We start from the raw sequence: 27,704 nt of genomic DNA on the forward strand, positions 1-27,704 counted from the left end.
TTTCCAGGAGGCAGAGGGGGTGTAACCATGCCTGTTTGTTCACCAATACCTACGCCATGCCCAGAACAGTGCCACCACACAATATGTGTTGAATAAACTCCAAAATGAAAACCCACCGTCTTCTTACTGCCCGCCGAGCCCCACTCTTGACTAGAACAGCCCCTGCTCCCTGGCCCTGCCCCTGCCCCACACCTCCTGCCCTCAGGGCTCCTCTAGGCTCTGCACTGTGCCCAAGCCTCCCAAGCATCCCTGTCTATTTCAGTCCACACTTTCGTTCTCCGTCACCTTAACTCCAGACAGTTATGTGGGTGTGTTAATGTCCACTTGTTCTTGGTTTATGGTTCCCACCTCCATTCCACCTCCCTTCTCCTCCCTACCCCATTTAAAATCAGATAACATAGCGGGCCGGTCCAGTGGTGCAGTGGTTAAGTGAGCACATTCCGCTTCAGCGGCCCAGGGTTCGCCGGTTCAGATCCCGGGTGTGGACATGGCACCGCTTGGCAAGCTGGCTGTGGTAGGCGTCCCACATATAAAGTAGAGGAAGATGGGTACGGATGTTAGCTCAGGGCCAGTCTTCCTCAGCATAAAGAGGAGGATTGGCAGCAGATGTTAGCTCAGGGCTAATCTTCCTCGGGGGGAAAAAAGAAAAGGAAAAAATCAGATAACATAGTTTTGTCAATTAACTGATTACAACTTTTTCCAGGTTTGCTTCATTTTAGAGAACACACCTAGATGAAAAGGAAGAGTATATTACAAATTGAGCAAGACTAAATCAGGAATCAGGATCCAGCACTGCAGTCCCAGTTTTGATGCTAAATAGCAGTGTGACTGTAAGTGGGATACCATCTCTGCGCAGCAAGTCATTTCTCCTCCTTGGCCTCAGTTTCTGTTTTTTACATGAAAGAGAACTGAATTAGCTTATCACAACTCCCTTGCCAGTTCTAAGGGTCTAGAACTGTACTCCTCCCCAGAAAGGGAGATACTGGCCCTAAAGAATACAAATGAGAGCTACCCAAAACAGGGATGTGTTGGGTACACCAGCTACCATCAAGCAAAAAAAAGTATAGAAGGATCTGTAAGAGCCCAGCCCCACCACAACCATTTGTCTTATCTCTGAGGAGGGGGATTTTGAAGAGCACAAACTAAAAATTTTGTACAGCGCTCCTCACATTATAGAAATTCCAAAATAAAATCAGTTTTACCTTTGCTGCTAATTTCCCTTCCAAATGCTACTGAGAATCAGCTGTCAGCTTAAATCTTTCCCTCTTTTCAGCCTCCCATGCGTGCTTTTTAATCAACTTGTTAACCTTCCAAGTAGCAGAGGAGTTTGGGATGGGCAGGAGAGCTGGAGACTAACCCACTAAATCGAAGGCAAGCTAGATAATCTGAGTCAGCTTGGTTTCCATTTCAGAAACCCTGTAAATCTCCACGCGGACCCACTGAAAGGAGCAGCCCTTCCACTGACAGTCCCCTGAGGCATATGTACACATTAAGTCTTTACTAGCATTCAAATACCTACAGTTTTTCTTTGTGATATACTCTTTTTCACTATGTCCTTTCTGTCAAAAGCAACAATTTGTTATTCACAAAATCAAACTTAAGGGGCTGGCCCCGTGGCCGAGTGGTTGAGTTCGCGCGCTCCGCTGCAGGCGGCCCAGTGTTTCATTGGTTCGAATCCTGGGCGCGGACGTGGCACCGCTCATCAAACCACGCTGAGGCAGCGTCCCACATGCCACAACTAGAAGGACCCACAACGAAGAATATACAACTATGTACCGGGGGGCTTTGGGGAGAAAAAGGAAAAAATAAAATCTTAAAAAAATCAAACTTAAAAACTGCCCTGGAAGATGAAGTTTCAGTTTATTATCAAATCCCAATTTTAATCTCAGACCTTTATATATTGTTAACCCTGCTGCATGGCTATGTCCCGTCCTGACCAGAGTTGCAAATGCTTAAAAAGAAAAGTGTTTTTATAGCTCCATGAGAGGGTAAACACACCTTTAGTTACTACAGTGCTATAAAATCAAGGTCAGGGTAACTTATCTCTCTTTCATATTTACCCCTGCTTCAAGGCCTCCTGGCAAAATAGACATAAATAAAAAGAGAATACTAAGGCACAAATCATTTAACAAACTACGGAGCAGGAAAAAAAGTCACAAGAGAAAGTGATGGACATTTATTTTCTCAAAAGTGAAGTTCCTGATCACTGATTTTTTTCCCTCCACATTCACAAACGAAACCAACACATCGCCCAGCAGGGGCTTGTAGTCTAAAGAAAGACTGAACCGCTTGGTAAGCAGATTTTCTGTTTTCTTATCCCACAGATCTCTGGGGACCAGTGTGCATTTTCGGGGGGAGGAGAGTAGGGAGAGAGGCACTTATGAACGAAACTTGAAGTCAACCATTTTATCTGACTTTTTAACTGTAAAGTTTCCGAGTCGTCCTATTATTGCAAGGGCCTGCTCTGTTTTCTTGGCATAATGAAGAAGGATTACATCTGATTCCTCTGAAGTAAAAATCCCAGATTTTACTGAGGAAATCTGATCCTGTCCACCGTGCGGGTCTTGATGTCATAAAAACTCATCTATCAACAGACTCTCTGGCCAGGCCACCATTCGTGGTGGAAACAGTGTGCCTTCCAATGAGGGCTGACTCTGCAGTACAATAGTAGCTTTTCTACTTAGGACACTTTCACAATCACCCTTACCTGCCACTGGCCATAGGAGCGGGGCAGAGAGGATGGCCCCCCACCTGCCAGCCATGCAGCCTTAGGCACAGATCTGGCCTTTCTGAACTCCACTTTTTCAGGGGGAAAAAACAACAACCTATTTCACAGGGCTGTAGTGAGAATTAAATGAAGCAATGTATTTAGAATGGACTAATAGTGTCTGTAACACAGGAGGGTCTCAATAAAATGGATTTGTGGATTCAGCTGCCGTTCCCCTTGACAACGTTCAGAACTGTTATGACTCCTGGTGCTGGGATAAAGCACAATTAAAGGCCTCTAGGCCACAGCGGCCAAGCCTCCCAGTGACTGGACTCAGGGGAAAAAGAGAGAGAATGACTGTTAGGGGTGCGTGATGAGCAAAGGTCCTTGAGAGCAGGAGAGAACTCCATTCAGATTAGATATGCGGTTCTTCAAAGCAAATGCAATCCCACCAGTACCAGTAGCAGAGACACAATTGTCTTTCTTTTCTTGCTGGCACCATTTCACTCTCCACCACAAAAGTGTATCTACATAGTAGAAAAGTCTAACAGCTCTTCCGGAGGAACTGAAGTTGGGGGTACAACAGTTAGGCTAGAGAGGGGAAAACCTGAGAGAGGGCAGGAGGGAGAGGGAAACGCAAGGAGGAATGATGTTTAAACACTGCCAAGTGCTCTAGGAGAAAGTGGACAGCCCTGTGGACTCATACTTGGTAGTGTAGCTGACCGCTAAGCCTCTTTCAGCTCAAAGTCCACAATTCTATGAATCTATAATAAAGAACAATAAAAGGTACCAAATGAGAAATAATCACCCTCGAAAGACAACCGGAACAATTAAAAAGGGGATGGCCAAAGAGTTTTAACTCCTCAACTATTTATAAGGTACAGATAAACATGTCTTTTGATTAAAAAAAAAACAAAAGCCTGAGACTCCACCTTGCTTTCACAATCAGGAAGCAAACGTATCTATTCCTTACAGATGTGATGTGTGCATACCTGCGATGTTACAGGCTCTGCACTGAGAAATGGGTGGCAAAGACCTCAGGACCTCACAAGCTAATGGGAAAGATAGAAATGTCTTCCTTCAAGGGAGCTAGGGCACGCGTGGAGCATATGGAAACACAGAGAAGGGCGCTAAGTGGTGTCAGTGGGTCCAGGACATCTTCCTCAAGTAAGATGGCTGAGCTGAGACTCCAATGGGTAGGAGTTAACCCGGGAAAGGGAATGTAGAGCAAAGGGTTTCAAGCAGAAGAAATAAAGAGGTCTTTCTCAAAATACCAACGGTTTTGGCTTCTGGTCCCCTCCCTCCTCCATCCTTAGCTCTGACGACAGGAGTGAAGATAAGAGCACTTATTGTTTGGAGCCCTGAGGATCAAAGTCTCAACCTCACTGTGCCTTGCCTTGCCAGTGGGATGGGATCAGTGACTGCAGTCAGGTTCCTGGAAAAAGAAGACAGAGCTATGGGAAAGTCAGTCCTTATCTCACATTTAGGCTCAGTGTAATTTTCTGAATCTGCAGTTCAAAAAGGTGACAGACTAGGAGGAAGAGCTAGCTTGTCATCCCAGTTTTTGATGTAAAGCAGGATGAGAAAGGGGAGGGAAAGACAGAAAAAGAGGAAGAAAAGAAGGGGAGAGTAGGGTTTAGAAAAGGAAAGTTGGGGAAACAGATCTCTCGTACTCTTGGTGGTTTGAATACATAAAAGTGAAAAATCTCTTCTAAATCAAGTCAATAAGCAAAGTTAGAGGGTAAGTGCAGAGCTGAGGGAAAGACTGTGAAAAAACCTTACTGTCTAGGGAGTTCCACAAAAGTCAGTTAAGCTTTCCAAATTCCTAATCCCAGAGAGAAAAACATATCTTTACAATGAAAAGATCTGGCAGTTAATCTTAACCAAAAGATCAAATTCAGCATCACTAATAGGGGGACACCCTGACATTATGTACATTTGATGTGACTATCTGTGAAGCACACTAAAAAAAATGTTGAATACAAATGCAGTCGAGCCTTTTAGGCCTAAAAAATATGTGGTTTACGGGAAACACAGGGGACAGAGGAACAAGTCAAGCACCACACAAGAAGACAAATACAGAATGTGGGACGTTCTCAGAGACAAGACTGGTTGCTTCAAAACATCAATGCCAGGGGGGAAAAGACAGAAGGATTATTCTAGATTAAGAGAAACTAAAGAGGGACCAGCCCCGTAGCCAAGTGGTTAAATTCGCACGCTCCGCTGCAGGGGCCCAGGGTTTCACTGGTTCAGATCCTGGGCACGGACACGGTACAGCTCATCAGGCCATGCTGAGGTGGCGTCCCACAGGCCACAACTAGGACTCACAACTAAAAATACACAACTATGTACCAGGAGGCTTTGGGGAGAAAAAGGAAAAATAAAATCTTTAAAAAAAAAAAAAAAAAGATGAAAACCAAATGCAAACTACAAGTCTTGACTGAGACTTGATTTGTAAAAACTAGTTACAAAAGACATTTTGAGGAAAACTGGAGAAATTTTAATATAGACCGTATAGCATATGAATTAATATTTCCTTTGGCATGAAAATGACATAATGGTTATAAAAGGGAATATCTTTTTCTTTTTTTAGGAATAAAATGCATGATGTCTCCAACTTTTTTCCTGAACCATTTGAAAGCAAGAGAGACAGATACATAAAGCAAGTATGGCAAAGTTAAATTTGGGCTGTGTAGTGGCTATAAAGGTGATGACTGCACCATTATTTCCACTTTTCTCTGTTAAGATTTTTTATAATAAAACGTTGGGGGAAAAAACTGGAAAAAGAAAGACCCACATCTCAACTTAAAAAAGAGCAAAAAAAAAAAAAGAACATTAATAAATAGGTTTTACATCAGTTATTGAAGGGTAATTCAACATTAGAAAATATATTAGCATCATTCACTCCATTAAAATTAACAGATAAATTTTTTAAAAAGAGCAAAACAAAAGAACTAAAAGGAAATTAAAAAATATAACACAAATTGTCAAATTCAGGGAACAAAAACTCACTAGAGATCAAAGAATGCAAATTAAAATATCAGAGATATCATTTTTTTTGCCTATCAGATTAACAAAGATTTTTAAAAGCACAGTAATAATGGTACACATTTTTTTTCAAGGTAACAGCCATTTTGGAAAACAGTTTGGCAGATTCCTTTGAAGTTAAATACAACACATGACCCAGCATTTACCCAAGAGAAATGAAAACCTATGCCCACACCAAGACTTATACGTGAACATTCATAGCAGCTTTACTAAGACAAGCCAAATGTCTACCAACAGGAAACGGAGAAAACAAACTGCGGAATCTCCACGCAACAGAATATCAACTCTCGAGACCTGGAGCAACACAGATGAATCTTAAAAATAAACTGAGCGAGAGAGGTCAGGCCAAAGAGTCAGTGCTGTATGATTCCATTTATACAAAACACAGGGAAAGACAAAGCGAATCTATAGTGAGAGAGAGCAGAGGAGGGACAGAGAGGAACACCCGGGAAGCGAACAAGGAAACCTGGGGTGATGGAAATGTTCTGTATCTTGATGGACTAGTTACATACGTGTACACATTTGTCAAAACCATACAACCGTACATTCAAAAGGGTGAACTTTATTGTTTACATATTAAACCTCAATAGAGCTGATTTAAATTTTGAAATTACAGTAACGACACCCAGAGTTGGGAAGAAGGTGTGGGATGGCTCTCCTATGCACTGCCAGCGAGAATATTAACTGCTACGTTTTTTTTTTTTTGCTAACAGCTTTACTGGGATATAAGTCACATATCATACAATTCACCCATTTAAAGTGTACAATTCATGTTTTTTTAAGTACACTCAAAGTTGTGCAACTATCACAATCAATTTTAGAACATTTTCACTACCTCAAAAAGACACGCCATACCCATGAGTCATCACCTCCCATCTAAGTGACTACTGATCCACTTTCTGTCTCTACATATGTGCCCATTCTGAACATTTCATGTAACTGCAATCATATAATATGCGGGTTTTTGTGAGTGGTTTCTTCCACGTCACATGTTTTCAAGGTTCAACCACGTTGCAGCAAGTATGCCATTCCTTTTTTAGCTGAATAATAGTCCACTGTGTGGATACATCACACTTGGTTTATTTATTCATTAGTTGATGGGCATTTGGATTTTGGCTACTACAAAAAATGCTGCTATGAACATTCATGTACAAGTTTTTACAGGGACACATGCTTGCATTTGTGGAAGGGACTTGCTGGGGCAAACGGCACCTCGTATGTTTAACTTTCTGAGGAACCACCAGACTGTTTTCCACAATGGCTGCACCATTTTACACTCCCACCAGCAGTGTAGGAAGGTTCCAACCTCTCCACATCCTCGCCAACATTTATCACATCCTACTGGGTGTGAAGCAGTGTCTCAGTGTGGTAACGATTAACAGTGTTGAATATCTTTTCGTGTGTTTATTGGTTAGCTGGATATCTTTGGAGAAATGTCTATTCAAGTCCTTTACCCAGCTTTTAATGGGGTTGTTTGTCTCTTTCCTTTTGAGTTGTACAGTTCTTAATATATTCTAGATACATGTCCTTACTAGATACATGATTTGCAAATATTTTCTCCCATTCTAGAGGTTGTCTTTTCTAATTGGTATTGCTTTTGAAAACCAGTCTGGCAACACATATCAAAGATTTCAGTGTGAATATCCTTTGATCTTACAGTTTTACCTTTAAGAATTTATCCTTGGAAAATAATTTAAAAAGTGAAATGAGAAGAGCTATAACAAGAACACTCATCAAACTGCTTTTTAAACTGAATCTCAACCCTTACCTCACACCATACACAAAAATAGATCATAGTCTTAAATTTAAGAGCTAAAACTATAAAACTTCTTGAATAAAACATAGGAAAAAATCTTAGAGACCTTGGGTTTGGTAAAGATTTCTTAAATATGTACTACAAAAAAAGCATGAACTCCAAAAAAAACAAAAATAACATAGATACATTGGACTTCATCAAAATTAAAAACTTTTGCGGGGCTGGCCCCGTGGTCGAGTAGTTAAGTTTGCGCGCTCCGCTGCAGGCGGCCCAGTGTTTCGTTGGTTCGAATCCCGGGCGCGGACATGGCACAGCTCATCAAACCACGCTGAGGCAGCGTCCCACATGCCACAACTAGAAGGACCCACAACGAAGAATATACAACTATGTACCAGAGGGGCTTTGGGGAGAAAAAGGAAAAAATAAAATCTTTAAAAGAAAACAAAAACAAAAAAAAACTTTTGCTCTTGAAAAGACAACTGAAAATGATAGCAAAGGACTATTTTTACCTACACAGTAAAAGGAGATAGTAACAAAATAACTAGGTATATAATTCCAAGAAGAGTGTTTCAGAGGATTCTGCTCCTTTCTTTATATTTTTCTGAAATGTCTGAATTCTCCAGTTGACTATGAGTATGCATTCCTATATAATGAGGAGGAGGGTTGAAGAGGAACCTCCACAAAACTATGTCCATTTCAAAAAGGGGAGAGGCCGGCCTGGTGCCACAGTGGTTAAGTTCGCACGTTCTGCTTTGGCGGTGGCCCAGGGTTCGCCGGTTTGGATCCCAGGTGCGGACATGGCACCGGTGGCAAAAGCCATACTGTAGTAGGCGTTCCACACATAAAGCAGAGGAACATGGGCACGGATGTGCGCTCAGGGCCAGTCTTCCTCAGCAAAAAGAGGAGGATTGGCAGCAGATGTTAGGCGAGGACTAACCTTCCTCAAAAAAAAAAAAGGTGGGGGGGCAGTGAATTTCCATCTCATAATTAATAGAAAATAACACTCAATTACCCAGAGGACACAGTGCACCATGTTGATTTGGAGTTATTTTTTTATTTGCCACATTTCAGAAATAAGAATATACTGTCATTTTCCTTTGCCTCTTCCTATGATTTGCAGATAATTTCTATCCTTCATACAAATTAATCTGGTCAACAAATTGCAGTGATATAACTGGATAATAATTAAGATTATTCTGTGAAAGAAGTTTATATGTATAGTATTATCTCACAACTATGTGGAGCTTACTTTAGTTATATAGAAGTAAGCAAAAATAGTTCTAGATAGATAATAAAGGTCTGTGCACTTGACTCAGAGGAGAGTCTCTAAACCCTCACTAAGTTAATTACTCTTATTTTACACTCAATTTAACAAGTTATGCAAACCAACAGAAAGTGGGAGGCACCAGACAAAAAGGGAGGGTAAGTGGCCAACTCTCTGCAGAGCTAGCGGCAGCCAGCAGCCTGGAGGAGACAATGATTAGACGTGAAAACCCTCCCCGTGAGAGAGCCCACAAGCGTTGAGAAGAGAACCAAATATACTCTAGCGGTGCAAGAATCTAAAGAAGTTAGTATAATAATACAATGAATAATATTCAGAAATAGGTTTCTAAATAATCAAAAGTTATATTACACTCAATATGCTCAAGAAAGCAGTGAAGATTATTATTCATTTGAGATTTCCACTTTCCATTAAAAATGGCTAATTTTATAAAAGAGATGATTAATGAAATAAACAATGGTGATCTGGAAAACTAGCTTACATCACAGGAAGCTGTATTCTTTAAGAGAGGGGCAAATAAGTAAGGTATCTCTGCAAACAAATTTTAATAGTTGTACAACTTTAATCCCACAAAACTCAAAGGATTGAACAAAAGAAGTAATTTAGATTCATTATAGATTCTTCTGTCCTCCTCAAATCACACCACGTAGGTGGTTCCCAAACCTGCCTCTGAGTAAGAACTAACCGTGTGGATAGGGTCATTTCTACATTACTACCCTCCCATGCAGCTCTGTCCACCACATATAATCTCCTCCTGTCTTTGCAGCTCCATCTTTGAGAAAAAGCACTTTAACTTCGCTGTCTGGGGCTGGGGGTCTTAAAAAAATTTTTTTTCAGACTGCATTTCCACATTTCTCCTAAGCCCTTCAAATGCCACTTTGCGAGCCACACTGCTTTGGAGAGCTATCCATTCAAATGCAAAGTTCCCAACTCTGAGAGAGGAAACAGTCTGGGTCTTCTCACCACTGTGTGAGGTACCTCCACCTCCACGTGAGCTCCTGCTGTCCTCACCCATGAGGCTGGGATGCCCACAAACACAGCTGGATATGACTAATCTGACCACACAAATATGAAACCGAACGAGGGGTAGAGGTAAGACAATGAGACCTAAGTCAGCATCAGAAAGAACCCAACACTGAGTTTCTGCTCCCAGTCTTGAGGGACTGCATTTGGGAAGCCAGCCAGAGGAATCATTTGCTCTTCGAATTAACTACGTGGCTTGAAGCATCATACATATGATAGGGACAGGTGCCAGGCCAACACGTTGGCAGGAAGGTCAGCCAGGCAGCAGTGAGAGCAGGTGGGGAACCTGGCCAGAGCAGGTGGTCTCCTGTACAGGTCCTCAAGTGCCAAGTGAGGCTGAGGCCACAAGCAAGCAGCCTGATTCCTGGAAGCTCCATGCCAAGAGGCTACGATGGCTGCGACCCAGCTGGGGTTCAGGAGCAGCCTGGGATGCCCACTGACCAGGACACAGCTGTCTATTCTGGAATGGTTAACTGATCACCTAAGATGCTGCTGAGCAGAGATGGGAAAGGAAAGCAGGTTCTCCCTCTAGAACGGGCAGTCCTCTTCCCATGTCCCCTCAGGAACGCGGCTGAGGTGGAAGAAAAGCAGCCAGTTTCAGAGGACCGAAGCGATTCAAACCAAACCAACTGGTGCTTTATTCAAAACAATGATGGTTTTGTCAGGAGATTGCAACAGCCCAACAAGAGCCAGTTGAAAAACCTGCCCTCCTCTCCTAATTTCTACCCCTTAGGCCCCATGACTTTGAGACATCACATTAGAAAGAGGGAAAGATACATACATAAACTGATATCAGCCAATCCATGTGACGCAACAGAGGCAGGTCGGCTGCCAGTCAGAGATGTCACGGCACTGGAGCTGGCTGTTTGGCAGCCATGGATCTCCTACCCAGGAGCTGGAGCTCCCAGGACATATTTGAGTCTCACTTGCTGATATATTTCCAGTGATCCTAGCCAACAAAGAATACAGGGCTGAAACGTCAAGTTTTTCTACAGGCCTGTTGGTTCAATGTTCCAGTCAATTTGGGAGGGCAGCACACCCAAGACCTCAATTAGAGCTGCTGAGCCAGGATGGCTGCTCCCAGCTATACAAGAGCCTGAAAGCTGCTCCCCAGGCCCTCTAGGACAGGAAACAGAACGACACTCTCTTCAGGGAAGAACTGGGGGGAAACCAGCAGATTACAATACTTCACACCACACCCTGCCCTGATCACTTCATCCATATTTTACCAGTCAGCAGCAATCATCCCAAGAACTATACACACACACCCAAATCTCCAAGGAGCCAGCAACAAGCACAAAAACAGAGATAAGCAAACAAAGCCATTGAGCAAAAAGCAGCTGGCTCACACGGGGCCGAGCCAGCTCAACCGTCATCAGTAGGTCTCTGGTGCGCTGCTCTGAGAAGCGTCTGGAGGAGGCCGTGCATAGCACAGGTGAGCTTCCCCAGCACCACCTGCCTACTGGCTCTCATGTACTGTGCAAGGACAATGCCAAGGACAAGCCAGAGGTTGGGCTGATAACTGGGTTCTTTGCTTTTATGAGAAGGCCTTTTTCCCATGGGACAAAGTCTTATGCCAAGGTTTCACATGGGGAAAGAAAATCATGAATTCCAAAGCTAAAGGGAAACAGACTGGTCCATTAGACAGGGGAACAATCAGAGAGCGAGCTGGGAGGCTGGGGACCAGGCCCTGCTGGGCTCGGAAATGGAGTCTCAGTAAGCACTCCTACACTAGAACGTAGTGGGTGGACGTGGATGCCACAGGGGGCAGCCGAACCTCTCCACTGGGCCTCAGGAGTCATAATGACCTGATCCAGTTTTTAAAACATAACCAAACCCCTCACACCTTCACTCAGCCCCTCCACCACACACTCTGCCAGCAATACAGGGGGTGGGATAGATGGGATCCCAGAAACCCCACACTGATTGAACCGACGAGTAAGGCTGCCAAAGCCAGAGATCAGCACCTCTGCACGCAGTGTGACTGAAAGTATTTGAATTGTTTTCCAGTGTGCTGAGCCAGTTCTTCCTTCCAGGTACCAAGTCATGCCAGTGCTGTGTTTTGTAACTCGAAGGAAAGTGCATCCACACAGCTCCCCATCGCATGTGAGCTCACCAAGCCAAGTGGACTCAGCTGAAATCACCACCTTTCGAGAAGCTCGATGCTCTCCCTGCCTCTGGAACAACAAAAAGCAAAGGGACAGCATTCACCTGCTCACATCACTGCGAAGCCCTGGCCTCAGGGGTCTGCCAACCAGCAGGGCACAATATGGATGGACATTCAAGCTTGGGCCCCGGTCCAGGTGTGCATGCTGCTACTGGGCGTGTCAAACACCAACTGTGTGTCCCCTGCCCCTCTGCAGGCTGTAGGGACACACGTGAAAATGCGGTAAGCTTTCTTAACAGCAGCCCAGGGCACAGAACAAAGGCTACTTTTCAGCTGCGTACCTGCTCACCACCTTCCTCCACACACGCCTTATCGTAAAGGTGGAAGGGTGTGACAAGGCAGGCAGGGCACCTAAGGTGACAATCCCAACTGCCAGCTTTCTTCAAGAGTCCTGCTGAAAGGTTCTCAGGGTAAAGGAAGGAGGAGACAGAGGGACACTCTCAGAGAAAGTAGCCAACCTGGGGTATGTTAACAGAAATGACTGGAACAGGGGCCCAGAAACACCTTCAAGTCACACAAAAATACCATGAAATATTCTCAATGACCAACAGAGACGGATTAAATAAATAATAGCACCTCCACACAATGAAATACTATTCAGCCACTAAAAAATATTGCAGATGAATATTCTGGAGCTTGGAAAGGTGTTCACAATCTATTAAATGGAAAAAAAATACATTCATCATGCCAAAAAAAATGAAAAACAAACAAAAAACCCACAAGGTCTGGAAAGATAAACATTAGGGAATTGACAGTGGTTATCTCTGGGTGTTGGGATTTTTTTTTCCTGGAAGGAGGCCTGGAAATACAGTCAAATTCCAAAAAGTAAGGTCCTAAGCTGAGAAAACGAATTCCCCAACTTTTCAGTGAACGTGTCTCAGCAGAGGAAGCACTGCACCTCTGATAAACTCAGAGTCTGCTTCCATCTGGCTGAGGAGCACAAGCTACAGCCTTTAAGCACCAGAAAGCTATCGGCCGACACCTTTAGAGATCAGATCAAACACAGATAGAAAATCCGAGTACACTTGTGTGTGGATCTGTGTGTGAGGGGGAGGATTCTGAAGTGGGCATGTCCATTCCTTTCTTAACCACCCCAAATGCACACACGTGTGCACGCACACAGGCACAAGTATACATACTTGTACTGGGGAAGCAAAGCCAGAGGCGTGGAATGCAGTAATGTCAAACATGTAGGTTAGAAACTTTAAACAAGAGCCAAGAAAGGGACCTCCTCAGTCTAACTTAAAGATATAATTTTGTTTCAACTATAACGAAATCAACTGTTTGCAGTTAAGTCAAATTACCATCCTTTCCTCTACCCCAGAATCACCCCATGAAAAGAGCCCACCCCAGGCAAGCATGGTGGTGAAGTTAAGGGGTAACAGTCCAAAATGGAATGTAAAGCTAGGAATTTCAGAAAATGGAGAATCAACCTTCCAGCTCCAAGACAAGAGTATTTAAAATAACTGTGCGCGCTCCTCACACCTCAGAGTAACTTCATACCACTGGGCTTTACCAGGCAGACAGTCTCAGATGGTGTATTCAGAAGATTATGGTCCTGCGACTTTAAATAGGTACATACAAGAGTGAGAACACCTAAAAAGATTTTCCTTAGGCCTGAGCTGAGCTGCGGTAAAACAGCACAACACACCCCTTCATCTCTTAGACCAAGACTCATTTCTAAACTAGGTTCAACCCAGCTGAAACTTACTCTCCCAGAATAACTAATACCTGAACTCTGACATTAAATTACAAATTGAACCCAAATTTAAAAGCAGAGTTCACATACAAATTCAGATTTCTTTCAATTTTTCAAATATGCCAGCTCTCGGGGCCAGCCCAGTGGTGCAGCAGTTAAGTTTGCACATTCTGCTTTGGCAGCCCAGGGTTCACTGGTTTGGATCCCAGGTGCAGACCTACACACCGCTTATCAAGCCATGCTGTGGCAGGCATCCCACATATAAAGTAGAGGAAGATGGGCATGGATGTTAGCTCAGGGCCAGTCTTCCTCAGCAAAAAGAGAAGGACTGGCAGTGGTTGTTAGCTCAGGGCTAATCTTCCTGAAAAAAAAACTGTAGCACTCACAACTAGAATATACAACTATGTACTGTGGGCTTTGGGGAGAAAATTTAAAAAAAAAGAAGATTGGCAACAGATGTTAGCTCAGGTGCCAATCTTTAAAAAAAATAATGTACCAGATCTCATCACACTGGGCTCACATTCTCAAATAGCAAGAATCACCTGCAGCTGAGTGATGGCTGCCTCCTTTAGACCAGGCAAACACTCTCTAGTGTGCCACAAACCCCACCACTCCCTATAACCTTTCCATAACTGAGGCCAAGTCAATTGCAGTTTATGCTTGCATGGTTGTCAAAATGAAAAAAATATTTCTCTGTAACCATGACTTTATCAAAAGGAGGAAAATAAAAAACAGAAAAGGTCCTCTTGGCCTTACAGATGGTCCACTTTATTTCCTGGTCCTTGTGGTCATTTGAGTTTGTGACCTCTGACCCAGACAATGTTAAGAGGAAAAAAGATCTTAACAGGATAACCTTAAAGAGGGTGATTTGGCAAGCTATAGGGCAAGTTGGAGAGACCAATTCCTAAGCTAATTTTGATCTTGGGGAAATGCTCAGGGCAGGTCACTTTCCCAACCATTCTCTCATTTGCTGTACACAGAAGAGACGGAAGATACAGAATTAGAGAATTTCAGACACTAACATATTTATGATCTTTAAGATCACATGGTCCAGTGCTTGCCAAATCAGATTCCCTAAAGATAATGCCAAAAACCTCAAGTGTTTTGAATATCTTTTTAAATAACAGCTCTATTGAGACCTAATTTACATGTCATGAAATTCACCCTTTAAAAGTCTTCATGGGGGGCTGGCCTGGTGGCGTAGTGTTTAAGTTCACGCGCTCTGCTTCAGCAGCCCAGGGTTCACGGGTTCAGATCCCAGGCGTGGACCTACACACTGCTCATCAAGCCACGCTGTGGTGGCATCCCACACACAAAACAGAGAAGACTGTCCCTGAGCTAACATCTGTGCCAATCTTCCTCAAGCAAAAAGAGGAAGATTGGCAACAGATGTTAGCTCAGAGCCAATCTTCCTCACCAAAAAAACAAAACAAAAAGTGTTCACTGGTTTTTCATATATTCACAGACTTGCGCTGCCGTCACCATTCTCTAATTTTAGAACATTTTCATCACTGGCTCCAAAAGCCATTAGCAGTGACTAACCATTCTCCTTTCCACTTGGCAACCACTACTCCACTTTCTGTTTCATGGGTTTGCCTAATCTGGACATTTCATATAAATGGAATCACAACAGGTGGTCCTTTGTGTCTGGCTTCTTTCACTTAGCAAAATGTTTTCAAGGTTCACCCATGTTGTTGCATGGGTCAGTACTTCATTCAAAGACTTGTTTTCAGTATTTTTTAAAGTATTTATTTGCCCATGATAAAGCCACAGTGGTCATTCTTTAAATAAATGCAATTTATCTCACTTTTCTAACATTATGAAAATTTTAAAATATACATAAAAATCGAAAGAACTGTACAGTGAACACCCGTGTACCCACCACCTGATGCTACAATTAACTTTGATAGATTTACTATATTACAAATTCAGCTATCCATCCACCATTTTTTTTTTTTTTTTTTTAAGCAGTGGTTCTCAAAGTGTGATATGGAGACTCCTGAGGGTCCCTGAGGCCTTTTCAGGGATCCATGACATCAAAACTATTTTGAAAATCATACTAAGAGGTTAATTGCCTTTTTCATTCTTATTCTCTCAAGAGCCTGTGGTGAAGTTTTCCAGACGTGAAATCACAACAGATGAATGCAAAAGTCAATACGAGCATCCAGCTGTCTTCTAACTAAACGTTAGCCAAACATTAAAGAGATCTGCAGATGTACAAATCAATGTCACTCATTTTTTTTTGAAAATAGTTATTTTCTACAAAAATATGTTGTTTATTTTGACATGTAATGGGTTTATTTTTAAATGCTTTAACAAATATTGTACATTTTTCTCAGTTTTCCTTTCTAATACAGTAAACACCAATAGCTCTAATCCACACAAACAACAGCTCTTTGGAGTTTTCGATATTGAAGAGCGCAGAGGGGTCCTGAGACCAAAAAGCTGGAGAGCCACTATTTCAAAGCATTTCCAAGTAAGACACAGGCATCAGTCCACTTCATCTCTGAGTTCAACAACTGTCAATGGTTCTTTTTGTGCTGGGTAAGATTTACATATAATAAAATGCACAAATCTTAAGTGTGCCGTTCAACGCGTTCTGACAAACGCGCACACCATCCCTACCAAGTAACCCCCATCCTAGTTCTCTCATGCCTCTTCCTGGTCAACCCCTCTCCAAACCCCCCCAGAGGCAAGTACCGAGGTAATTTTTTTCACCGTAGATTAGTTTTGCCTATTCTAAAACTTCATATAAATGGAACAGCATACACTCTTTTTGGGCAAGGCTTATTTCATTCAACATGTTTCTGAGATTCATCCATGTTGTTGCACATTTCAGTAGTGTGTTCTTTTTTATTGCTGGATGCAATTTGTTTCTAAGGCAATATCTCTCAAAAACTTAAGGTTCGTGGAACAAAAATCAGTTTGGTAACCATGATTCTAGTCTAACCTCCCCCCACCCTCCTCTTGCTTTTTTTTGTTTGTTTTACAGTTGGAGACACCAGGACTTAGAGCAGCTAAGTGACCTGTTGCCACCAGTGGCACAGCTGTCCTGTGGCGTCCAATCTAATCATCTTTCCACCATATTCACTGCCATTTCCTAGTCTCACCTTATAAGCAAGTTCCTATCTGAATCTGTAAGAAAAGTTTATCATAGGAAACGGAAAGTCAATACCCAAATAATGAAGGTATTAGGCTTCTCTAAAAAACATGTCTGTCAATGAATGGGTAAACAAAATGTAGTATATTATTACAATGGAATATTCAGCAATAAAAAAGAACACACTACTGAAATGTGCAACAACATGGATGAACCTTGAAAAAGAACCTTGCTGAGTGAAAAAAGCCAGACACAAAAGGCCATATATATGATTCCATTTATATGAAATGCCTAGAAAAGATAAATCCTTAGACACACACGGCAGAGTACCGGTTGTCTGGGGCCAAGCTGGGACCTGGGATTAAACGTAAAAGGGCATGAGGCATCTTAGCGAGCTGATGGGATCCAGCTCTAGAACTCAACTGTGATGACAACCGCACAACTAAAGCTCAGTGAACTGGACACTTACCACGAGTGCACTTTATGGTATATAAATGACATACGTATACAGGAGATACATGGTATACAAATTACACCTCAGTGAAGTTTCTAAAAAACAGCCAAAATTTGTCTGTCTACAAGTGGATGAAAGAGTCCTACTCTAAGACAAAGACCTGTTTAATAATTTAAACAAAGGAGGCAATTTAAAAGTCCCTGCTATTCAACCAGAAAATAGTTGTTTAAAACAGCAAAGTAATATAATCATATACATTTTAAGAATTCATTGGAAGTGTTTCATTTTAATAAATAAAAGGGATTTACAAATCAACTTTCTCTAAAAAGCTTAGTATCAAGCTATCTGAGCAGGTCCCAACTGCCAATCATTAAGACAAGGTAGTCCATTTGTAAAAGGGCCAGTTATCACAAGAGCATATGAAGAGGTTCTTTAGGTTGTTTTTTCAAAATGCTAGACTATTGGGTAAATATCTAGAAACTGAGTTAATTCCCCTACTTTCTACATAAGAATTTGGTTTTTGTTTTGATGACCGAGCTTGTCTCATGGTGACAAACCAAAAGTGGTCACCTTCTCCCCTACGCCCACAAGCCCCCGAGGGAAGAAATCCGAACTAGCTCCCAAAATGGATCCTCCTACTCACAGAATATTCCTCAACAGTGAAGACATGCTACCAAAACCCCCATGGCTTCCCCTCTCCAGTGCAGCTCAACCGCCCAAAACCTCTGTTTCTGCCAGCAGCTGGTTCTCTCTGCCGTCCCTTCACTCCTCAGCTCTCCTCGTCACCACTACTCAAACGGATTCTTTATGTTTACTCCTGAGACTCAAAAGCTAACAAGGAATTCTGTTTCTGGAGTTATTTTTCGAGATCTTGGACACCCTCCTGGAACTACCAAAATAACCCCTTCTACACTGCCTCCTTCTAGAAGATTTTCCTGATAGTGCAGTCTAACCTCAAATACATTAAGAACACTAGCTTGGGAGAAGTTTCTTTAGGGCATTCAAGACCAGGCAGTATTCCTCTACCACAACCAGACCCAACTGAGTAAAGTTACCATTTGGGATATATGACATATACATTTCATGGGGAAAGACATTATGTTCTGAATGCCAGCTTGGCACTCCAAAACCTCCCCTCCCCAAAGGGCGCCCTCACGAGGCCCAGCAGCGGTTAGGGAGGCAAGATAGAGCAGCATGGACAGAAGAAAGCATCCAGGGTGTCTCGACTGGTCAGGGCTAAGTGGAGAATTGCTCTTGGCGACAGTGAGGACCTCACTGGGCGACTGTAGTGCCCCCTACACTGACAGCCCCGTTGCAGCCCCTGCCGCGGAAGCTGCCCCACCGGCAAGGCAGCCTGCGGCAGCCACATTCATCGTGCAGCACAGCAGTGTCCTCAGCAAAACACACACCAGCCACACAGTCAACTGGGCCTTCATCAGCTTCCTCATTTCAATAACGACCCGTGGCGCAGGCCAAAAACTTCAGCCACTATTGATTCCTTTCTTTGTTTCACCCCCCACATCCAATCTATCAGGAAGTCCAAACCCACCTTGAATCCATCCACTTCTCATCACTTCCATGCTGCCATCCTAGTCTGAGAACGGAGCGCAACAGCCTCCCAACTGGCACCCCACTTCTGCTCCCGGCCCCCATCATCCAGTCTCCACAGAGCAGCCTCAACGAGGTACTGCCCAATGCAATGAGCAGAGTATCTCAACTTCTCACCACGGCCAGCCAGGCCCCTTGCCTCCTCAGTCTTGTCTCCTACCACTCACCCCGGCCCTCAACATTCTAGGCATGCCGGCCTTTTTTCTAGCCCCGAATGTGCCAAGTTCATTCCACCTTGGGCCTTTGCCTCGGGCCCTTCCTCCGCCTGGAATGACTATCCACGCCTGGCTCCTACTCACCACTCAGGTTTCAGTTCAACCTGAAATGTCACCTCCTCAGAAGATTTCTGAACACCCTCCCCCACCCCCTATCACTTTCCACCTTTCATCTGGTTTTAAGTTCTTCACTGCACTAACACCATAAATCTGATTTGCTTACTGATTCCCCTACTAGAACATAAACTCCATGAGGGGAGATGACTCATCTGTCCTGTTGACTACTCTATCCCCAAGGCTACACCAGTGCCTGGCATACAAGAGAGGCCTGATTAATACTTCTGAAAAGAACAGCCAGTCCAAAGACCAGGGCCAGACTCATGCTCTGTGGCCTGTGACATTCTGCTCAGTGAAGGAGGAAGCAGCTATTCTCCCTCAAACATCTGAATTGGAGGCTATGGGGCTAATTTAATTAGACAATTGGCAAAGAGCACTGGCAGTAATAGGAAGCTCTAAGTGAGGTCTCTATGTGAAACACAGGCCATGGGCAAGCTCCAGTAAGGCAGATGCAGAACCTCCCATAAGCAGTAGCTCTGAAGCAGAGAAGAAACAGGGCAGCAGGTGACAGAGCCAGCTGGGAGTGGAAGAAGTAAGACCGCAAAGAAAAGCAGGGCCTGATAGAGGAGCCGTCACTTAATGGGGTGAACTAGTAAAGAAGGACAAACTCCCCCGGCTGAGGACCCAGAAGAGCTTGGAACCCAGCTCCAGTCTCCACCGAAGTCAAGCAGGCCTAGGCATCCTGGAGTTGTGTGAGACTGCTAGCACCCTTCCTGATCCTTGCAATAAACCCCCATTACACAAGCCAGCACAAGAGGGTCCCTGATCCATGCAGCCAAAAGAACTCTGCCCAAAACCCAAGTCCTGTGGCCTGGAATTCTAGCCATAGACAGAATTCCAACAAAGGATAGGAAATATCACCTAAGCTATTTGCTGTCTGGACTACAAAAAATATACCCAAGAAGTCATTCAATTCTGGGGAATGGGAGCTCACACTCTGAATTTTTCACCAGCCATGATATGAATCATTAAAAATAAGTAAAATGAACTGTCCTGGGGAACAAGGAAACAGCCCACCTTACAGACTTTACCTTTTACAATGAGGGCCCTCCTGTCACTAGATCCTCTGAACTCGTGCCTAATACACTCAGTGTAATTCAGTGTAATCCAGGGTGGGCCGCTCTGCTCCCCAGCAGTGGAAGAAGAGCTGGGAGAGACTTCGAAACCTGAGTTATGTGTTTAAGAATGTTACCGCAAGAAACTTTTGAAACCAGTCAGTGTTAGTCTCCTATTGCTGCTACAACAAACAACCACACGTTATGGCTTAGAACAACACAATGTACTACCCCAGTTCTGGAGGTCAGAAATCTAAAATGGGTCTCACGGGGCTAAAATCAGGATGTCAGCAGGCTTGGGTTCCTTCTTTAGTTCTAGGGGGAATCCGTTTCCTAGCCTTTTCCAGCTTCTAGAAGCTACCCACATTCCTTAGCTCATGGCCCCTTCCTCCATCTTCAAAACCAGCAACATCAGCCCAAGTCCTTCTCCCGTTGCTCCCTCTCTGGTTCTCTCTTCCGACTTCCTCTCCACTTTTAAAGACCCTTGTGATGACACTGGGCCCACTCAGATAATAATCTCCCCATTTAAACGCAGCTGAGTAGTAACCTCACTTCCTCTTTGCCATGAAACCTAGCATACTCACAGGTTCTGGGGATTAGGACGTGGACATCTTGGGGTGGGGGCATTAATCTGCCTCCCACACCAGTCCACGTGGGCCACAATACAAACACCCACCTGGCAAAAGCACTTAGCCCACTGTCCCACTCCACACCAAAGTCCCCTAAAGCACTGTTCCACAGAGGCTGTATTTGTCTTTGCACAGCTGAAGATGAACAACGTTCGCCAGAGGCAACTTTATGATGTTGGCTTCCAGGTCTCTAAGCTTTCCTTTTCAACTCCATATATATTTCCTAATCACGCACTATGTAGCAGACACTGTTAGGCTCTGTGGGAAAGTCAAAGGTGAAGACAGCAGGAATCCTGATCAAGTCAGGTCTAGGTAATGACATGAGGCAGGATCAGTAAGGGCCACAGAGTTACAGAGGAATATGGGGTTCGCTCCCTTTGGGAAGACTTACTAAGGCAACTGGCACTCGAGCTAAGTCTTAAAGGAAGAGCAGGATTTCACCAGTGGGAAGGGCAGCACATGGAAGGGCATGGAGCAGCCTAGAGGCACTCACTTAGCCCAGCTTGGATTCTCCATGCCTTAGCAGAGGAATTAGCACTTTCACCTCCTCTAACAGAAGTGCAGGCTTTTGCCAGCAGATGAGGGAGGTAAGCCCCAGAGACGCTGCCTTGGACAAGCTGCCTAACCTCTCAGAGACAGGGCAAACTAACTTCTAAGCTCAGGTTTCCTTCTTTTTCTCCTTTTTAATCTGAACAATAAGAATTCCCCCATCACCTACCTGAAAGGATAATTGTGAGAACTGCTTAAGATAATGTAACAAGAATCTAGGACATAATAGTATGCAGTTAGTGTAAATTCTCTTCCCTTCTCCCACCCTAGCAAATAAACTCCTTCCATCTTCTCCTCTAACCTCTTTTCCCAGGCTCTTCCCAATTTTATCCCCCTTCCTCCCCCTTCCAGATGGTAATTAGCCAATCAGCCTCTATATAAAAAGGAAATTTGGTTCTGTGCTACTGAAGTGGAGAAGATAGGTTAAAGGAACACTGGGGCTTCCGGTTGGGCAATATGATCCATAACTTCTGACAGCTAGCCACATGGGGAAGGGGAGATAAGTATTAACTTGATGTCAGGGGAAACTGTCCACACTGATACCCATTATGGAAACACATACTCAGTCTGGTTTTGGCACCCTTCCTTGGTACTGCCATTAGACCTGGTTCACATGTTTTATCACAGCCCTTGATAACTGTTCTACAACTGTTTATCTGTCCCCAAGTCTGTGAGCTCCTTGAGGACAGAGACTGTCTTTCTCACCTCTGGAGTCTTCACTCCTATCTCAGTGCACACCCTTTAACGGCACACTATGCAATGATTAAAGACTAAAGAAAGCACAAGAGAAGAAACACTGCTTATTTTCAGCACGGTTGCAGAAGAGGAACATTAATTTAGTCATTCGTGGGAATGGTTCCATTCACAACTAGTCACTCTGGCTACATTAGAAAGTTCCTCTGTTGAAAACTTACAATTTGGAGGACATAGTGCTCTAAACCTTTAATCCCCGCTATTCCTTAGGTGTGGCAGAAACTCCCACCTTGGGCAGGAACAGAGGGTCACTATACAGGGCATACATATATGGGGCAACATTCCAAGGCTGTCTTACAGGTCCAAATGAAAAGGTCTCCTCAAATACACATTTAAGCAGAAACCCACTGTCCAAAAAGCTATTGCTTATCTCTATATACATAAAAAGACCCTCTCTTACTCCCTGAGACATTCACACCAAAACACCCTAATAAAGAACTACATTAAAAGGTAGAGAAGTGAAACCAAAACCAACCACAAAAAGCTGTCTACGAGACGTGTTCAGAATCTGTGTGGGTGATTTACATGTGTGACATTCCTTAAAATGTTAAGAGGGCAAGAACCATGAACTATGTTCTAGAGTACATAGCTCCATTGTGGAGCCTTAGAAAGTACGGGCAAAGCAAGAATGCAGCTATTTAGTATTTGTCAAGCAGGCATTTGAGGGCCACACTAAAAGATCCTAGTCAGATACGTTATTTCCCTCCGTTTACAGATGAGAAACTTGGGCTTCTAATAAATGTCAGTTGAATGAGGACACAGAATTGGACTCAGCCTGTTAAACCTCCTCTTGCGTCATCTTTGCCAGGTACTGGACATGTTCAGAATTATCTCAGTTAATCCTCACATCCACCCTGCAGGGAAGTTTTAGCCTCCCCATTTTACAGTGGCAGACAGGAAGGCTTAGAAAAGGTAAGCCATGGGCTTATTCCCCGTCCTCTATCACCTAAGTTTTGCCCTGGGGAAAGGCAACTTCTTCCCCTCCAAAATGTCTCAATACCTGAGCACATGCTGTAGGATCAAATCGAGATGTTTCACTATAGGGCTACTTAGCACCAGAGAGTGGGAAAGACATGGATTTTCTGTTTTTTAAGATTTTATTTTTCCTTTTTTTCTCCCAAAGTCCCCCAGTACATAGCTGTGTATTTTTAGTTTTGGGTCCTTCTAGTTGTGGCATGTGGGATGCCGCCTCAGCACGGCCTGATGAGTGGTGCCATGTCTGCACCCACAATTCGAACTGGGTAAACCCTGGGCCACCGAAGCAGAGTGCGCGAACTCAACCACTTGGACACGGGGCCGGCCCCAGGGACATGGATTTTAAGGCCAGCTGCACGAAGCCGGAATCCCATATGCACTGTTACTTACCCAGATAGGACACTGGGCACACTCACACACAGTCCCGATTCCTCAAACACCCTATTCCCCACCCAAAGTCAGTCTTGCCAAAGACCCTTTGGGAGTTCAAGACTTTGCATGTTCAGGAACAGATCACATTCAGAATCCCCAGACCACTTCACGGGACTGGGGAAAAAATAACCACAACTTCCCCTGCCCTTAGTACCTCCCCTCAAAGAGCTGTTCAGCCTCATCTGGAAACAGCTGGGAGGCGGCAGTTAACAGGAAACCAAACCAAAAGAAAGCACAGAGTGTACCAGGGAGTTAGGCAGCTGAACGAAGAGGCCAGGGGACCGACAGGAAGTTGAAGTTAGAAAGAGCCTAGGCCAGAAACAGTCGCACAGAAGAGGAGGCCCAGCTGGCCTCCCCCTCAGCCCAAGGAGAAGGAGAAAACCTGGAAAACCAGTGGTGAAGCCTCAAACCCCACTGAAAATGAAGTTAGACCACCTGAGAGGTTAAGTCTTCTTTCCTCCCTGCCCCCGACCTCGACCCTACTTCTCAGAAAGCCAGCGAGTGGTCACGATAGGACAGTTAAGGTCAGAAACTCAGTTCTGTTCTCGAGCTGCTTTCCGTGCCAAAGGATACAGCACAGACAACTGGTTTTGAGTCATTCCTCTCTCAATCTGTACCAAAGTTCCACACTGCCAACTAAACTCGGGGACCGTCCAAATCAGCCTCCCATAGAGAGACAAAGAGCATCTTCATGAGAAATTACTAGGCAGATATTCACTGCGGACCTGCAGAGGCAGGATCTGTGCACAGGGAATACCTGCAAAGCAAGAGAGCCAGCGGGGCTGGAGGTCCTGAAGGGCAAGGTAAGTCTTGAAACAAACTAAGGGTGCATTTTTCAATGAAGAAAGTTAACTGAGCAATGGCCAGGTGCCAAAATATTTTTGAAAGAAGTAAAAAAAATATGCCACTACTAAAATTCTTTGGTGTTAGCCCATGCCGCCTGCTACTCAGTCATCCATTCTCTCCCTGTACATGTAGAAGTTTATATTAAAATAAAAATGAGGATTAAGTTCTCTTAATAAAACATTCCTGTCCTTCACCTCTAGTTTTGTTTGAAAGGGCTCTCTCAAAGTGTAGCACATGCTACAATCTAGTTGGGTTTGATTCCAATGGAAGTGCTCAAAATTTGAGACTGAGTAAGCAAGGCTAAAAAGACGGCTCAGGGCTGCAATCTCAATACCATTTGCTTTTTTACAAAACAGAACATCTTCGCAGGCTCAGTGCCAGGTGAAGCCGGCAGGACCAAAGAATCAGAGCAGAGCCTGACCAATGTGTCACGTAAGGGGATGGGAGAAGAGCTAAGGGTAATGTACAATCATCAGAGAACCCTTCAGGAGAGGAAGGGGGGTTCATTTCAGGAACACAACAAAGGAACAAGTTGACTAATCATTTATTCCAGAGGGGGAAAATGCCACCCAGAGCCATGTATCTAGTGTTTTAACTTCAGGTAAATGTGTAATGTTTTAACTTGGATATATCTGGGGCTCAGGGCTCTCCAAAAGGAGGGAGCGGGGGGTTGTTCCTGCTCTTCTTTACACTGCTTCTGGAGTCTCCTAGGAAACTCTTCCTGCGCTGCCTGCAGAGTAGACCTAAGACAGCCCCAGCCAGTCCAGTTACTAATGCAATAACTCCCATTCAGCACAGATCCTATCATGAGCTTTGCGCAGGGCTGGGCTGCTATGCACTGCAGCTAGCCCAAAGAAGTTCTGTCGCTGAGGCAGAAGTTACCTGAAGCAAATACCTAACATACACACTGAGGAAGGATGAGAGAATGGAAAGACGTCTTAATCCTTGAGGGTCAGGCATCTCTGTGACTTAGGAAAAAGGGATCTCCTCCTGGAACCAAATCCACATGTCAGGATGGTGTCTGGGATGCCTGCCCTAAACACTGACATCCCCATATCATGTTTCAGGGTTGGCCAGAGAACCCTCCAATTTGCCAGGAGGACAGACTGCACCTCCAACAGCTGTGGCTCCAAACGCCTTCCTAGGAGGCATCCAGGGCCCCTCCCAAGTTGGAGAAGGGCTTTCCAATAAGGGGGATGTGAGGGGACCCAGCTTCCCTCTGCCAGGACAATAAGAAAAGTAGCCAACATTTATGGAGCATCCAATTATGTGCCAGGCACTGAAATAAGCACTTTACCTATCTTATTCCATCCCCACAACAGCCAATGGAGGCAGATACTACTGTCATCCCCTCTTTATAAAGGAGGAAATAGGCTCTGAGATTTTACACAACCATTAAACACAGTGGAGCCAGTGCTTAAGCCACCCCCTGGACAGGTGATCTTAGCCACTACTCGATATTGCTGGAAACAAAGCATTTGGGGTAAGGGGCGGAGAGAGTCGAGTAACATAAGGTGCAGCCTGTATTTACACCTCTCTCTTGCCCAAAATCGGTGGCCTGGGGACACTGGAGGGGAAGGCCTGGATGGGAACGTGGAGCCGGAAGAACCCAAGCACTGCTGACAGGAGAAGAGGCCAGGACCCCGGCCGCTCTCGCTTCCTCTGGGGACCCCAGACCCTAACTCCTCCCGAAGGGGGAAGACCCAAAGGGAAGGCGTGAAGCCAAGGAGCCCCCAGGCGGCTCGGCCCTCCACGCCAGTTTTGTCAAAGAAGGAAGCCCTGCTCGAGGTGGGGCGGGCCGGGCCCGCCGGGGGTCGCCGAGTCCCTACCTGTAGGCCAGGGTCATGCACTCAAAGAGCTTCGTGAGCGAGGCGTCGATGGACAGGTGGCAGGAGCTGGTCTTGCCGAAGCTGTAGGTCTGACACGTCTGCTTGTTGACCGTGTCGAAATCGTAGCCCTTCTTGGGCGGGTGCTCGCGGTGCGGCGACGACACCATGAAGTGGCCGCTGTGGATGATCTGCTGGCGGCGCGGAGGCTCCTCGCGGCCCGACCCGGCCCGGGACGGCTGCGGCGCGGCGCTCGCCTGGGCCCGGGCCGGCGTGGCCGAGCCGGAGGCGGGCGGCGGGGACGGCTCATCCGTGTCCGAGTCGTCGTCGTCCTCGGGCACCTGGGGCTTGAGCAGCATCGGGCGGCACCGACTGCGCGGCCGGCGCGGGGAGCACATGAAGACGTCGGTGGCCATGGGGGGACCCGGCCGGGGGCATCCCCCGGGGCCCGGGGCGACGCCAGGAGCGAAGCTGAGGGGCGCCGGCCCAGCCCGCGCGCCGACCGTCCGCGAGCGCGCGGCGGGGCGGGAGGGGGAGGGCGCGGGCCGAAGGGGCCGCCTCGGCGCCGGCCCCGGAGTGACGTCACGGGCGCGTCTCGGCCAATCGGCTGCCCGCGTCGGCCCCTTAAAGGCGCAGGGAAGCCTTTCCGCATCTAGGCGGACAAAAAAAGAGAGGAGGAGAGCCGGAGGCCACGCCTCCCGGCCCCGCCCCTCGCCACCCCCTCCCTCCGGGCCGCCCCGGGTGCTGCGGGACGTGATGGCTGGGTGGTGCCGCTCGCCAGTGCCGGGGCCTGGGAGAGGCGTTGGCCGAGCGGGCCGCGCTGACCCCGCCCGGCGTTCCGGAGAATCGCCCTGCGGCCTTGCTGCGGGCGGGGCGGGCGCTCCACGTGGTGGGTGGGGGTGGGGCTCCTTCCCCCTCACAGGTCCCGCTTTCTCTTGCAGGGCCCGGAACTGCGTCCTACCAGCTCGTCCCGAATGTTACTGTGTGCTGTCGTTATTGTCCCCATTTTATTGATGAGAAGACTGAGTCGCTGAAGACCAAAGGGATTTTTCTAACGCGAAAACAAGAGCAAGAACTCTTCTCACTGTGACCTCACGTCCACAGACGTGCAAGCTGGCTCTGCCAAGTTAATTCACTTGACTAGGGCATCACAGCTAGTAAGTGGCAGAGCCACCAGCTCCTTCACAACTCAAACTATTGTTAAGATCTTAAGTTTGGAAGGTGAACCAGCCTCCAAACAATTCCAAAAGGGGAAGTTCTGAGCCGTAGTTTTCTTCTCTTTCAAATAGAGAACAATTCCTATGCCTCAGAAAGTTGCGACAATTTAAAAAACGCCTTAAATTGCTTAGTACTGTGCCTAGCACAGAATTAATGTTAAATAAATGTATACACTAGACTGAAGGAATTGAACCAATCAGACCATGGGTACCTAGAAATTCCCAATACTCAACCACTTTTTGACT

General features: G+C 45.4%; 1 protein-coding gene and 1 long non-coding RNA gene across 3 annotated transcripts in view; one reads left to right on the plus strand and one right to left on the minus strand.

Annotated features, from left to right (window-relative positions):
* Positions 1-26,780, minus strand: part of MLXIP (MLX interacting protein) — a 57,849-nt gene extending 31,069 nt beyond the window's left edge. The window contains exon 1 of one of the 2 annotated variants that reach the window (XM_046638942.1): positions 26,245-26,780. In XM_046638942.1, coding sequence (XP_046494898.1) covers positions 26,245-26,657 — 413 coding nt within the window. In that variant the 5' untranslated portion in view covers positions 26,658-26,780. The remainder of the gene's footprint in view (positions 1-26,244) is intronic. The other variant, XM_046638941.1, reaches the window with a different exon arrangement.
* LOC124226123 (uncharacterized) lies at positions 11,011-15,924 on the plus strand. Its single transcript, XR_006885203.1, has 3 exons — positions 11,011-11,251; positions 11,853-12,205; positions 15,782-15,924. It is a non-coding gene; the product is annotated as an uncharacterized LOC124226123 (long non-coding RNA).
* Positions 26,781-27,704: the final 924 nt, after the last annotated feature.

Source organism: Equus quagga, chromosome 15 (genome assembly GCF_021613505.1).
Source record: "Equus quagga isolate Etosha38 chromosome 15, UCLA_HA_Equagga_1.0, whole genome shotgun sequence".
Classification (NCBI taxonomy): domain Eukaryota; kingdom Metazoa; phylum Chordata; class Mammalia; order Perissodactyla; family Equidae; genus Equus; species Equus quagga.